This window comes from Oncorhynchus kisutch, linkage group LG22 (genome assembly GCF_002021735.2).
Source record: "Oncorhynchus kisutch isolate 150728-3 linkage group LG22, Okis_V2, whole genome shotgun sequence".
NCBI lineage: Eukaryota > Metazoa > Chordata > Actinopteri > Salmoniformes > Salmonidae > Oncorhynchus > Oncorhynchus kisutch.
The window spans coordinates 53,195,333-53,209,737 of NC_034195.2; the positions used below are offsets into that span (position 1 = coordinate 53,195,333).

Sequence of the window (14,405 nt, forward strand, 5' to 3'; positions counted from 1 at the left end):
TCTTCTACAGGGTGGTCTACTGTACCTTCTACAGGGTGGTCTACTGGACCTTCTACAGGGTGGTCTACTGGACCTTCTACAGGGTGGTCTACTGTATCTTCTACAGGGTGGTCTACTGTATCTTCTACAGGGTGGTCTACTGTATCTTCTACAGGGTGGTCTACTGTATCTTCTACAGGGTGGTCTACTGTATCTTCTACAGGGTGGTCTACTGTATTTTCTACAGGGTGGTCTACTGTATCTTCTACAGGGTGGTCTACTGTATCTTCTACTGTATCTTCTACAGGGTGGTCTACTGTATCTTCTACAGGGTGGTGTACTGTATCTTCTACAGGGTGATCTACTGTACCTTCTACTGGGTGGTCTACTGTATCTTCTACAGGGTGGTCTACTGTATTCTCTACTGTATATTCTACAGAGTGGTATACTGTATATTCTACAGGGTGGTCTACTATATCTTATACAGGGTGGTCTACTGTATCTTCTACAGGGTGGTCTACTGTATCTTCTGCTGTATCTACTACAGGGTGGTCTACTGTATTTTCTACAGAGTGGTCTACTGTATATTCTACAGGGTGGTCTACTGTATCTTCTACAGGGTGGTCTACTGTATCTTCTACAGGGTGGTCTACTGTATCTTCTACAGAGTGGTCTACTGTATATTCTACAGGGTGGTCTACTGTATCTTCTACAGAGTGGTCTACTGTATCCTCTACTGTACCTTCTACAGGGTGGTCTACTGTATCTTCTACAGGGTGGTCTACTGTTTTTTTTACAGAATGTTCTACTGTATCTTCTACAGGGTGGTCTACTGTATCTTCTACAGGGTGGTCTACTGTATCTTCTACAGGGTGGTCTACTGTATATTCTACAGAGTGGTCTACTGTATCTTCTACAGGGTGGTCTACTGTATCTTCTACAGGGTGGTCTACTGTATCTTCTACAGGGTGGTCTACTGTATCTTCTACTGTATCTTCTACAGGGTGGTCTACTGTATCTTCTACAGGGTGGTGTACTGTATCTTCTACAGGGTGATCTACTGTACCTTCTACTGGGTGGTCTACTGTATCTTCTACAGGGTGGTCTACTGTATTTTCTACTGTATATTCTACAGAGTGGTCTACTGTATATTCTACAGGGTGGTCTACTATATCTTCTACAGGGTGGTCTACTGTATCTTCTACTGTATCTTCTACAGGGTGGTCTACTGTATCTTCTGCTGTATCTACTACAGGGTGGTCTACTGTATATTCTACAGGGTGGTCTACTGTATCTTCTGCTGTATCTTCTACAGGGTGGTCTACTGTATCTTCTACAGGGTTGTCTACTGTATCTTCTACAGAGTGGTCTACTGTATATTCTACAGGGTGGTCTACTGTATCTTCTACAGAGTGGTCTACTGTATATTCTACAGGGTGGTCTACGGTATCTTCTACAGAGTGGTCTACTGTATCCTCTACTGTACCTTCTACAGGGTGGTCTACTGTATCTTCTACAGGGTGGTCTACTGTATTTTCTACAGAATGTTCTACTGTATCTTCTACAGGGTGGTCTACTTTATTTTCTACAGGATGGTCTACTGTATTTTCTACAGAATGTTCTACTGCATCTTCTACAGGATGGCCTACTGTATCTTCTACAGGGTGGTCTACTGTATCTTCTACAGGGTAGTCTACTGTATCTTCTACAGGGTGGTCTACTGTATCTTCTACAGGGTGGTCTACTGTATCTTCTACAGGGTGGTCTACTGTATATTCTACAGAGTGGTCTACTGTATCTTCTACAGGGTGGTCTACTGTATCTTCTACAGGGTGGTCTACTGTATCTTCTACAGGGTGGTCTCCTGTATCTTCTACTGTATCTTCTACAGGGTGGTCTACTGTATCTTCTACAGGGTGGTCTACTGTATATTCTACTGTATCTTCTACAGGGTGGTCTACTGTATCTTCTACAGGGTGGTCTACTGTTTTTTTTACAGAATGTTCTACTGTATCTTCTACAGGGTGGTCTACTGTATCTTCTACAGGGTGGTCTACTGTATCTTCTACAGGGTGGTCTACTGTATATTCTACAGAGTGGTCTACTGTATCTTCTACAGGGTGGTCTACTGTATCTTCTACAGGGTGGTCTACTGTATCTTCTACAGGGTGGTCTACTGTATCTTCTACAGGGTGGTCTACTGTATCTTCTACAGGGTGGTCTACTGTATCTTCTACAGGGTGGTGTACTGTATCTTCTACAGGGTGATCTACTGTACCTTCTACTGGGTGGTCTACTGTATCTTCTACAGGGTAGTCTACTGTATTTTCTACTGTATATTCTACAGAGTGGTCTACTGTATATTCTACAGGGTGGTCTACTGTATCTTCTACAGGGTGGTCTACTGTATCTTCTACAGGGTGGTCTACTGTATCTTCTGCTGTATCTACTACAGGGTGGTCTACTGTATCTTCTACAGGGTGGTCTACTGTATATTCTACAGGGTGGTCTACTGTATCTTCTGCTGTATCTTCTACAGGGTGGTCTACTGTATCTTCTACAGGGTGGTCTACTGTATCTTCTACAGAGTGGTCTACTGTATCTTCTACAGAGTGGTCTACTGTATCTTCTACAGAGTGGTCTACTGTATCCTCTACTGTACCTTCTACAGGGTGGTCTACTGTATCTTCTACAGGGTGGTCTACTGTATTTTCTACAGAATGTTCTACTGTATCTTCTACAGGGTGGTCTACTGTATCTTCTACATGGTGGTCTACTGTATCTTCTACTGTATCTTCTACAGGGTGGTCTACTGTATCTTCTACAGGGTGGTCTACTGTATCTTCTACAGAGTGGTCTACTGTATATTCTACAGGGTGGTCTACTGTATCTTCTACAGAGTGGTCTACTGTATCCTCTACTGTACCTTCTACAGGGTGGTCTACTGTATCTTCTACAGGGTGGTCTACTGTATTTTCTACAGAATGTTCTACTGTATCTTCTACAGGGTGGTCTACTGTATCTTCTACAGGGTGGTCTACTGTATCTTCTACAGGGTGGTCTCCTGTATCTTCTACTGTATCTTCTACAGGGTGGTCTACTGTATATTCTACAGAGTGGTCAACCGTATATTCTACAGGGTAGTCTACTGTATTTTCTACAGGGTGATCTACTGTATCTTCTACAGGGTGGTCTACTGTATATTCTACAGAGTGGTCTACTGTATCCTCTACTGTACCTTCTACAGGGTGGTCTACTGTATCTTCTACAGGGTGGTCTACTGTTTTTTTTACAGAATGTTCTACTGTATCTTCTACAGGGTGGTCTACTGTATCTTCTACAGGGTGGTCTACTGTATCTTCTACAGGGTGGTCTACTGTATATTCTACAGAGTGGTCTACTGTATCTTCTACAGGGTGGTCTACTGTATCTTCTACAGGGTGGTCTACTGTATCTTCTACAGGGTGGTCTACTGTATCTTCTACTGTATCTTCTACAGGGTGGTCTACTGTATCTTCTACAGGGTGGTGTACTGTATCTTCTACAGGGTGATCTACTGTACCTTCTACTGGGTGGTCTACTGTATCTTCTACAGGGTGGTCTACTGTATTTTCTACTGTATATTCTACAGAGTGGTCTACTGTATATTCTACAGGGTGGTCTACTATATCTTCTACAGGGTGGTCTACTGTATCTTCTACTGTATCTTCTACAGGGTGGTCTACTGTATCTTCTGCTGTATCTACTACAGGGTGGTCTACTGTATATTCTACAGGGTGGTCTACTGTATCTTCTGCTGTATCTTCTACAGGGTGGTCTACTGTATCTTCTACAGGGTTGTCTACTGTATCTTCTACAGAGTGGTCTACTGTATATTCTACAGGGTGGTCTACTGTATCTTCTACAGAGTGGTCTACTGTATATTCTACAGGGTGGTCTACGGTATCTTCTACAGAGTGGTCTACTGTATCCTCTACTGTACCTTCTACAGGGTGGTCTACTGTATCTTCTACAGGGTGGTCTACTGTATTTTCTACAGAATGTTCTACTGTATCTTCTACAGGGTGGTCTACTGTATTTTCTACAGGATGGTCTACTGTATTTTCTACAGAATGTTCTACTGCATCTTCTACAGGATGGCCTACTGTATCTTCTACAGGGTGCTCTACTGTATCTTCTACAGGGTAGTCTACTGTATCTTCTACAGGGTGGTCTCCTGTATCTTCTACTGTATCTTCTACAGGGTGGTCTACTGTATCTTCTACAGGGTGGTCTACTGTATATTCTACTGTATCTTCTACAGGGTGGTCTACTGTATCTTCTACAGGGTGGTCTACTGTTTTTTTTACAGAATGTTCTACTGTATCTTCTACAGGGTGGTCTACTGTATCTTCTACAGGGTGGTCTACTGTATCTTCTACAGGGTGGTCTACTGTATATTCTACAGAGTGGTCTACTGTATCTTCTACAGGGTGGTCTACTGTATCTTCTACAGGGTGGTCTACTGTATCTTCTACAGGGTGGTCTACTGTATCTTCTACAGGGTGGTCTACTGTATCTTCTACAGGGTGGTGTACTGTATCTTCTACAGGGTGATCTACTGTACCTTCTACTGGGTGGTCTACTGTATCTTCTACAGGGTGGTCTACTGTATTTTCTACTGTATATTCTACAGAGTGGTCTACTGTATATTCTACAGGGTGGTCTACTGTATCTTCTACAGGGTGGTCTACTGTATCTTCTACAGGGTGGTCTACTGTATCTTCTGCTGTATCTACTACAGGGTGGTCTACTGTATCTTCTACAGGGTGGTCTACTGTATATTCTACAGGGTGGTCTACTGTATCTTCTGCTGTATCTTCTACAGGGTGGTCTACTGTATCTTCTACAGGGTGGTCTACTGTATCTTCTACAGAGTGGTCTACTGTATCTTCTACAGAGTGGTCTACTGTATCTTCTACAGAGTGGTCTACTGTATCCTCTACTGTACCTTCTACAGGGTGGTCTACTGTATCTTCTACAGGGTGGTCTACTGTATTTTCTACAGAATGTTCTACTGTATCTTCTACAGGGTGGTCTACTGTATCTTCTACATGGTGGTCTACTGTATCTTCTACTGTATCTTCTACAGGGTGGTCTACTGTATCTTCTACAGGGTGGTCTACTGTATCTTCTACAGAGTGGTCTACTGTATATTCTACAGGGTGGTCTACTGTATCTTCTACAGAGTGGTCTACTGTATCCTCTACTGTACCTTCTACAGGGTGGTCTACTGTATCTTCTACAGGGTGGTCTACTGTATTTTCTACAGAATGTTCTACTGTATCTTCTACAGGGTGGTCTACTGTATCTTCTACAGGGTGGTCTACTGTATCTTCTACAGGGTGGTCTCCTGTATCTTCTACTGTATCTTCTACAGGGTGGTCTACTGTATATTCTACAGAGTGGTCAACCGTATATTCTTCAGGGTAGTCTACTGTATTTTCTACAGGGTGATCTACTGTATCTTCTACAGGGTGGTCTACTGTATATTCTACAGAGTGGTCTACTGTATCTTCTACAGGGTGGTCTACTGTATCTTCTACAGGGTGGTCTACTGTATCTTCTACAGGGTGGTCTCCTGTATCTTCTACTGTATCTTCTACAGGGTGGTCTACTGTATCTTCTACAGGGTGGTCTACTGTATATTCTACTGTATCTTCTACAGGGTGGTCTACTGTATCTTCTACAGGGTGGTCTACTGTATCTTCTACAGGGTGGTCTACTGTATGTCCCTGTTAATGATAATTTCTCATTGGTCATGATAATCCATCCATCTGACAGGTGTGGCATATCAAGAAGCTGATTAAACAGCATGATCATTACACAGGTTCACCTTGTGCTGGGGAAAAATAAAAGGCCCCTCTAAAATGTTCAGTCTTGTAACACAACACAATGCCATAGATCTCTCAAGTTAAGGGAGCATGCAATTGGCATGCTGACTGCAGGAAGAGGGGGAGGGGCTGAGGAGTATTTCTGTCTGTAATAACGTCATTTTGTAGGTGGAAAGAGAGAGAGAGAGAGAACTCAATATCCATCCAGGGTGTAATTAGAGCCATAGCATTGTTCATCCAGGGTGTAATTAGAGGGTGTAATTAGAGCCATAGCATTGTTCATCCAGGGTGTAATTAGAGGGTGTAATCAGAGCCATAGCAATGTTTAGCAGTCAGATAATTAATCATAGATAGTAATCATGCACACAGGACAAGAGGAGTGTTCGTCGTCACTCTGTATGGGATTTACAGGACAAGAGGAGTGTACGTCGTCACTCTCTCTCTCCCGGAAACATTTTTCACAGACTCATATTTCTACTGTTCCCTGATTTCTGGCAGCGATGAAGCCCTACCAGCGACATTTCAGAAAGACAGACACAGACAAGACACCCGAGAGACAGAGAGGATGCATGGGAAGGAACGAGGGCTTCTATCATGTTATCAGGGTCCTGTGTGACTCAGTTCGTAAAAGTATGGCGCTAGCTAGCAATGCCAAGGTCATGGGTTCAACTCCCAAAGCGATCACCTACTGTACCCATACTATGAATGCAGTCACTAACCATACTGTAAACCACTTTGAATTATACAAAATGTCATAGTTATAGCATGAGATTGTAGCCCTGTGAGGGGAGGGTGTTGTGAGGGGAGGGTGTTGTGAGAGGGAGGGCGTTGTGAGAGGGAGGGCGTTGTGAGAGGGAGGGCGTTGTGAGAGGGAGGGCGTTGTGTGGGGAGCACGTTGTGAGAGGGAGGGCGTTGTGAGAAGGAGGGCGTTGTGAGAGGGAGGGCGTTGTGAGAGGGAGGGCGGAGGGCGTTGTGAGAAGGAGGGCGTTGTGAGAAGGAGGGCGTTGTGAGAGGGAGGGCGTTGTGAGAGGGAGGGCGTTGTGAGAAGGAGGGCGTTGTGAGGAGGGCGTTGTGAGAGGGAGGGCGTTGTGAGAGGGAGGGCGGAGGGCGTTGTGAGAAGGAGGGCGTTGTGAGAGGGAGGGTGTTGTGAGAGGGAGGGCGTTGTGTGAGCAGGGAGTTGTGAGAGGGAGGGCGTTGTGAAAAGGAGGACGTTGTGAGAAGGAGGGCGTTGCGAGGGGAGGGCCATTTTGAGGGGAGGGCGTTGCGTGGGGAGGGCTCAGACTCTGTTCTCATTTCCTGTACACTCCCCCTTCACCAGACTGTTCTCATTTCCTGTACACTCCCCCTCCACCAGACTGTTCTCATTTCCTGTACACTCCCCCTCCACCAGACTCTCTTCTCATTTCCTGTACACTCCCCCTCCACCAGACTCTCTTCTCATTTCCTGTACACTCCCCCTCCACCAGACTCTGTTCTCATTTCCTGTACACTCCCCCTCCACCAGACTCTCTTCTCATTTCCTGTACACTCCCCCTCCACCAGACTCTCTTCTCATTTCCTGTACACTCCCCCTCCACCAGACTCTGTTCTCATTTCCTGTACACTCCCCCTCCACCAGACTCTCTTCTCATTTCCTGTACACTCCCCCTCCACCAGACTCTCTTCTCATTTCCTGTACACTCCCCCTCCACCAGACTCTCTTCTCATTTCCTGTACGCTCCTCCTCCACCTGGCTATGTTCTCAATTCCTCTTCACTCCCTCCACCAGGCTTTCAACAATGCTGACTCGCCTAGAAGTGGCATTCTGGCATGTAACTGTGTGTGCTGCCATCTTCTGGTTGTTGTTAGTATTGCAGCTGATTGATCCTGCTCTGGTCACACTTCACCATGTGGGTCTTTTGATATTTCAACAAGACTTTAATCTAACAACAATCAACCACAGAAAGACATATACATTCCTGTCTGGAAACTACAGATGTGACACTTCTTCCTCTTCTTCTTCTTCTTCTTCTTCTTCTTCTTCTTCTTCTTCTTCTTCTTCTTCTTCTATACCATTTTAGCTAGCAGACACTTTTTTTTTAAAACCCAAAGCGAGGTACATTCATGAGTGTACGTACATTGTTACATATGGGTGGTCCTGGAAATCGAACCCACGACCCTGGCCGTTTAAAGTGCCACGTTCTACAAACTGAGCTAGAAATGGACACTTCTTCTTCTTCTTCTTCTTCAAACAAGACAATACAGCACAGATTGTGATGGATTCAGTTTATTACTGAATGTAAAATTCACAACACTTAAATGTTTTAAAATTCTAATTCTAGGAAAATATTCCTCTACATAAAACATATTTAAAAATAGAAATACATAATGAGAATTTAGAATTTATGTAAATGAGTAAAAAACTTTGAACAATAAAAAGCTTTTAGCATCATCTGTTCTGGAAGTTGACATCTGGTCGATTTTTCAAAGCTCTTGGATTTGTCAAAAAAAAGAAGGTATTTAACCTTTATTTAACTAGGCAAGTCGGTTAAGAACAAATTCTTATTTACAATGACGGCCTACACCGGGCCAAACCTGGACGACGCTGGGCCCATTGTGCGCCGCACTATGGGGCCTCACAATCATGGCCCGTTGTGATACATGAAAAACACTGAAATGAGAAATGTAGCTTCATTAACTTGAATGACAACAATCATGAATTGCATAATCCCGATAGTCATCTGTGTTTTTAATAATGTTGTGGAATGGTTTGACAGTCATGGTGGCGACGCTGTGTGATTGGAGACCAGAGAGCTAAAGGAGACTAACAGTCTCAGTCTCATTCTGGGGTCTCATAGCTATTTAAAGACAGCCAAGCTCCCATCCTTCTGATGATTCAGCCCCAGATTGTGCTGTTGATAGCAGAACGGCGACACCTGCTGGCCAGAGGCTGTAGCTATACCATAAACAATATGTCTAAGGCTTAAATGGTTCCCTATTCCCTATATAGTCCACTACTTTAGACCAGAGCCCTATAGAACCCTATTCCCTATATAGTGCACTACTTTAGACCAGGACTCCATAGGGAATACATAGGGCCCTGGTCAAAAGTAGTGTACTATATAGGGAATAGGGTGCCCTTTGCGATATACCCAATAAGAGTGGAAACAAAAAAAACAACAGCATTATGAAAACCAAAAACTGTGCGGGCGGGCGGGGCGGGGCGGGGCGGGCGGGGCGGGGCGGGGCTAAGTCCACCTCTTTCTTTCCTGTATCAAACGCTGATCCAGCTCAGTGACTCACACAACCATTTATTTAGCCCTAAAGTCATATGTACAATCATAATTTTTTTTAAACATGGAAAAAAAGGAGGAAAAGAATTAAAGTAAAATACACGAAAACATCATACATACAGTATATAACATCCTACAGTATATAACATACTTCATGCAAAACTATTCATTCTCCTTGGTAGCGAGTCATTTTTCAGAGACCAAGCAGACCAGACACACCTGTGACAGAGATGGAGTAAGGGAGAGAAAGAGAGGTGGAGCTGAGTGGTTCTCAGAGCCTCAGTGGAGAGACTGATGAGAGACCCCAGCAGTCTAGCCCTGGGTAGGGCAGGCCTCTCCACCCCAAAAACCATGGTTCATCAGCCTCCCCTCTCTATCTCCATCTCTAGCTCCTCCCCTCTGTCTACCATCTCTAGCTCCTCCCCTCTCTAGCTCCTCCCTCGCTCCATCTCTAGCTCCTCCCCTCTCTAGCTCCTCCCCTCTCTCTCTCCATCTCTAGCTCCTCCACTCTTTCCCATCTCTAGCTCCTCCCCTCTCTCTCTCCATCTCTAGCTCCTCCCCTGTCTCCTATCTCTAGCTCCTCCCCACTCTCTCCATCTCTAGCTCCTCCCCTCTCTCTCTCTCCATCTCTAGCTCCTCCCCTCTCTCTCCATCTCTAGCTCCTCCCCTCTCTCTCCTATTCTAGCTCCTCCCCTCTCTCTCTCTCTCTCTCCATCTCTAGCTCCTCCCCTCTCTCTCCATCTCTAGCTCCTCCCCTCTCTCTCCTATTCTAGCCCCTCCCCTCTCTCTCTCTCTCTCTCTCCATATCTAGCTCCTCCCCTCTCTCTCCTATTCTAGCTCCTCCCCTCTCTCTCTCTCCATCTCTAGCTCCTCCCCAGGGCCCATATTCCTAGTAGGAGTGCTGATCTTGGATCAGTTTTTCCTTTAAGATTATAATGAATTGATCATAATGGAAAGGGGATAACTGATCCCAGATCAGCACAGGCCCACCTCTCTCTCTCTCTCTCTCTGATTAACAGCTCACAAAACGTCACTAAAGTGCTCTTACAAAGACTGAGCTAGCTAAACTAACTAAGTTGCTTACTAACTAAATACCACGGTAAGCGCTTCAAGAACAGAACAGAAGGACATACAGGTGTTTGTTTGAATACTGAAGAAGGACATAAAACCTGGCATCATAATGGCTTTAAAGGACTCCGTAAAAATAATGAAGACAACAGCGATGTGTGTGTGAGCCCACGGCCATGTGTGAGAACTGCTCCCAGATCTGCTTGTGTCCTGGCCAACTCCACTGCTGTCATTGGCCAGTTGTGTTTGGCCTGACGATGAGTGACAAGGAGTTGGCCTGATAGTCCAAACAGACTGCTATTCAGGCTGCAGGTCCAGTTGTTGTGCTTGAATGGTTTCAGACAGGGGTGACAGACTGGGTCAGTTACCAGGCTAGGAGAAGGTGAATGGTATCAGACTGGGTCAGTTACCAGGCTAGGAGAGGGTGAATGGTATCAGACTGGGTCAGTTACCAGGCTAGGAGAGGGTGAATGCTATCAGACTGGGTCAGTTACCAGGCTAGGAGAGGGTGAATGGTATCAGACAGGGTCAGTTACCAGGCTAGGAGAGGTGTGTGTGTGTGTGTGTGTGTGTGTGTGTCTGTGTCTGTGTGTGTAGGTGTGTGTGTGTGTGTGTGTAGGTGTGTGTGTGTGTGTGTGTGTGTAGGGGTGTGTGTGTGTGTGTGTGTGTGTGTGTGTGTGTGTGTGTGTGTCTGTGTGTGTGTGTGTGTGTGTGTGTGTTGGTGTGTGTGTGCTGGTGTGTGTGTGTGTCTGTGTGTGTGTGTTGGTGTGTGTGTGTGCTGGTGTGTGTGTGTGTCTGTGTCTGTGTGTAGGTGTGCATGACTTTTGCTGGTCTTCATAGTCAGTACTTGGGAACTTTGGTGTAATCCTCCTGGACAACACTCTTACAGAGACACATGGACAGAATCATACCGAGGAGCTGGAGGGGAACACAACACTGGGTTAGTTATGCTGTTAACACACACACACACACACACACCAGCACACACCACACACACCAGCACACACACACACACCAGCACACACACACACACCAGCACACACACACCAGCACACACACACACACCAGCACACACACACCAGCACACACACACACACACCAGCACACACACACCAGCACACACACACACACCAGCACACACACACACCAGCACACATACACACACCAGCACACATACACACACCAGCACACACACACCAGCACACACACACCAGCACACACACACCAGCACACACACACACCAGCACACACACACACACACCAGCACACATACACACACCAGCACACATACACACACCAGCACACACACACACACCAGCACACACACACACACACACACACACCAGCACACACACCAGCACACACACACCAGCGCACACACCAGCGCACACACACACCAGCACACACACACCAGTACACACACACCAGTACACACACACACACACACAGTCACACTCATGAAAACAGAAGGGTGGGGTACAGTATACATCCTGGTATTAGTACTGAGGGTACAGTATACATCCTGGTATTAGTACTGAGGGTACAGTATACATCCTGGTATTGGTACTGAAGGTACAGTATACATCCTGGTATTGGTACTGAGGGTACAGTATACATCCTGGTATTGGTACTGAAGGTACAGTATACATCCTGGTATTGGTACTGAGGGTACAGTATACATCCTGGTATTGGTACTGAAGGTACAGTATACATCCTGGTATTGGTACTGAAGGTACAGTATACATCCTGGTATTGGTACTGAAGGTACAGTATACATCCTGGTATTGGTACTGAGGGTACAGTATACATCCTGGTATTGGTACTGAAGGTACAGTATACATCCTGGTATTGGTACTGAAGGTACAGTATACATCCTGGTATTAGTACTGAGGGTACAGTATACATCCTGGTATTAGTACTGAGGGTACAGTATACATCCTGGTATTGGTACTGAGGGTACAGTATATATCCTGGTATCAGTACTGAAGGTACAGTATATATCCTGGTATCAGTACTCAGGGAACAGTATATATCAGTACTGAGGGTACAGTATATATCAGTAGAGTACAGTATACATCCTGGTATCAGTACTGAGGGTACAGTATATATCAGTACTGAGGGTACAGCATATATCAGTACTGAGGGTACAGTATATATCAGTACTGAGGGTACAGCATATATCAGTACTGAGGGTACAGTATATATCAGTACTGAGGGTACAGTATATATCAGTACTGAGGGTACAGCATATATCAGTACTGAGGGTACAGTATATATCCTGGTATCAGTACTGAGGGTACAGTATATATTAGTACTGAGGGTACAGTATATATCCTGGTATCAGTACTGAGGGTACAGTATATATTAGTACTGATGGTACAGTATATATTAGTACTCAGGGTACAGTATATATTCTGGTATTAGTACTGAGGGTACAGTATATATCAGTACTGAGGGTACAGTAGACATACACTTTACCAAGACATTCATACGACACGGGGAGGGACTGTGTGTGTGTGTGTGCGCGTGTTATAGATACCTCTAGGACGGCCACCCCGACACAGATTCCAAGAATAACTCCACAGTTCTCCAACAGCCAGGCCTCCACACTATGCATGCAGCCCTGTAGAGAGAGAGAGAGAGAGAGAGAGAGAGAGAGGGAGAGGGAGAGGGAGAGAGAGAGAGAGAGAGAGAAAGAGAGAGAGAAAGAGAGAGAAAGAGAGACAGAGAGAGAGAGAGAGAGAGAGAGAGAGAGAGAGAGAGAGAGACAGAGAGAGAGAGCGAGAGAGAGAGAGAGCGAGAGAGAGAGAGAGCGAGAGAGATTTTGTTATTTAGAAAAACTATTAAATAAAAACATTCACCCAGTATACAGTACCAGTCAGTAGTTTGGACTCACCTAGAGATCAGTGTGCTGAAGGACCATGTACATTACCAGTCAACAGGTTGGACTCACCTAGAGATCAGTGTGCTGAAGGACCATGTACATTACCAGTCAACAGGTTGAACACACCTAGAGATCAGTGTGCTGAAGGACCATGTACATTACCAGTCAACAGGTTGAACACACCTAGAGATCAGTGTGCTGAAGGACCATGTACATTACCAGTCAACAGGTTGGACACACCTAGAGATCAGTGTGCTGAAGGACCATGTACATTACCAGTCAACAGGTTGGACACACCTAGAGATCAGTGTGCTGAAGGACCATGTACATTACCAGTCAACAGGTTGGACTCACCTAGAGATCAGTGTGCTGAAGGACCATGTACACTACCAGTCAACAGGTTGGACACACCTAGAGATCAGTGTGCTGAAGGACCATGTACATTACCAGTCAACAGGTTGAACTCACCTAGAGATCAGTGTGCTGAAGGACCATGTACATTACCAGTCAACAGGTTGGACACACCTAGAGATCAGTGTGCTGAAGGACCATGTACATTACCAGTCAACAGGTTGAACACACCTAGAGATCAGTGTGCTGAAGGACCATGTACATTACCAGTCAACAGGTTGAACACACCTAGAGATCAGTGTGCTGAAGGACCATGTACATTACCAGTCAACAGGTTGGACACACCTAGAGATCAGTGTGCTGAAGGACCATGTACATTACCAGTCAACAGGTTGAACTCACCTAGAGATCAGTGTGCTGAAGGACCATGTACATTACCAGTCAACAGGTTGGACACACCTAGAGATCAGTGTGCTGAAGGACCATGTACATTACCAGTCAACAGGTTGGACTCACCTAGAGATCAGTGTGCTGAAGGACCATGTACATTACCAGTCAACAGGTTGGACTCACCTAGAGATCAGTGTGCTGAAGGACCATGTACATTACCAGTCAACAGGTTGGACACACCTAGAGATCAGTGTGCTGAAGGACCATGTACACTACCAGTCAACAGGTTGGACACACCTAGAGATCAGTGTGCTGAAGGACCATGTACATTACCAGTCAACAGGTTGAACACACCTAGAGATCAGTGTGCTGAAGGACCATGTACATTACCAGTCAACAGGTTGAACACACCTAGAGATCAGTGTGCTGAAGGACCATGTACATTACCAGTCAAAAGTTTGGACACACCTAGAGATCAGTGTGCTGAAGGACCATGTACATTACCAGTCAACAGGTTGGACTCACCTAGAGATCAGTGTGCTGAAGGACCATGTACATTACCAGTCAAAAGTTTGGACACACCTAGAG

General features: G+C 45.3%; 1 protein-coding gene across 1 annotated transcript in view; it reads right to left on the reverse strand.

The window, feature by feature from the left end:
* Nucleotides 1–8,099: 8,099 nt before the first annotated feature.
* The window catches only part of LOC109877885 (CD82 antigen-like), a 54,825-nt gene continuing 48,519 nt past the window's right edge, over nt 8,100–14,405 (reverse strand). Inside the window, exons 8-9 of the mRNA XM_031801616.1 lie at nt 12,732–12,815; nt 8,100–11,110 (exon numbers count right to left, since the gene is read on the reverse strand). Coding sequence (XP_031657476.1) covers nt 11,033–11,110; nt 12,732–12,815 — 162 coding nt within the window. The 3' untranslated portion in view covers nt 8,100–11,032. The remainder of the gene's footprint in view (nt 11,111–12,731; nt 12,816–14,405) is intronic.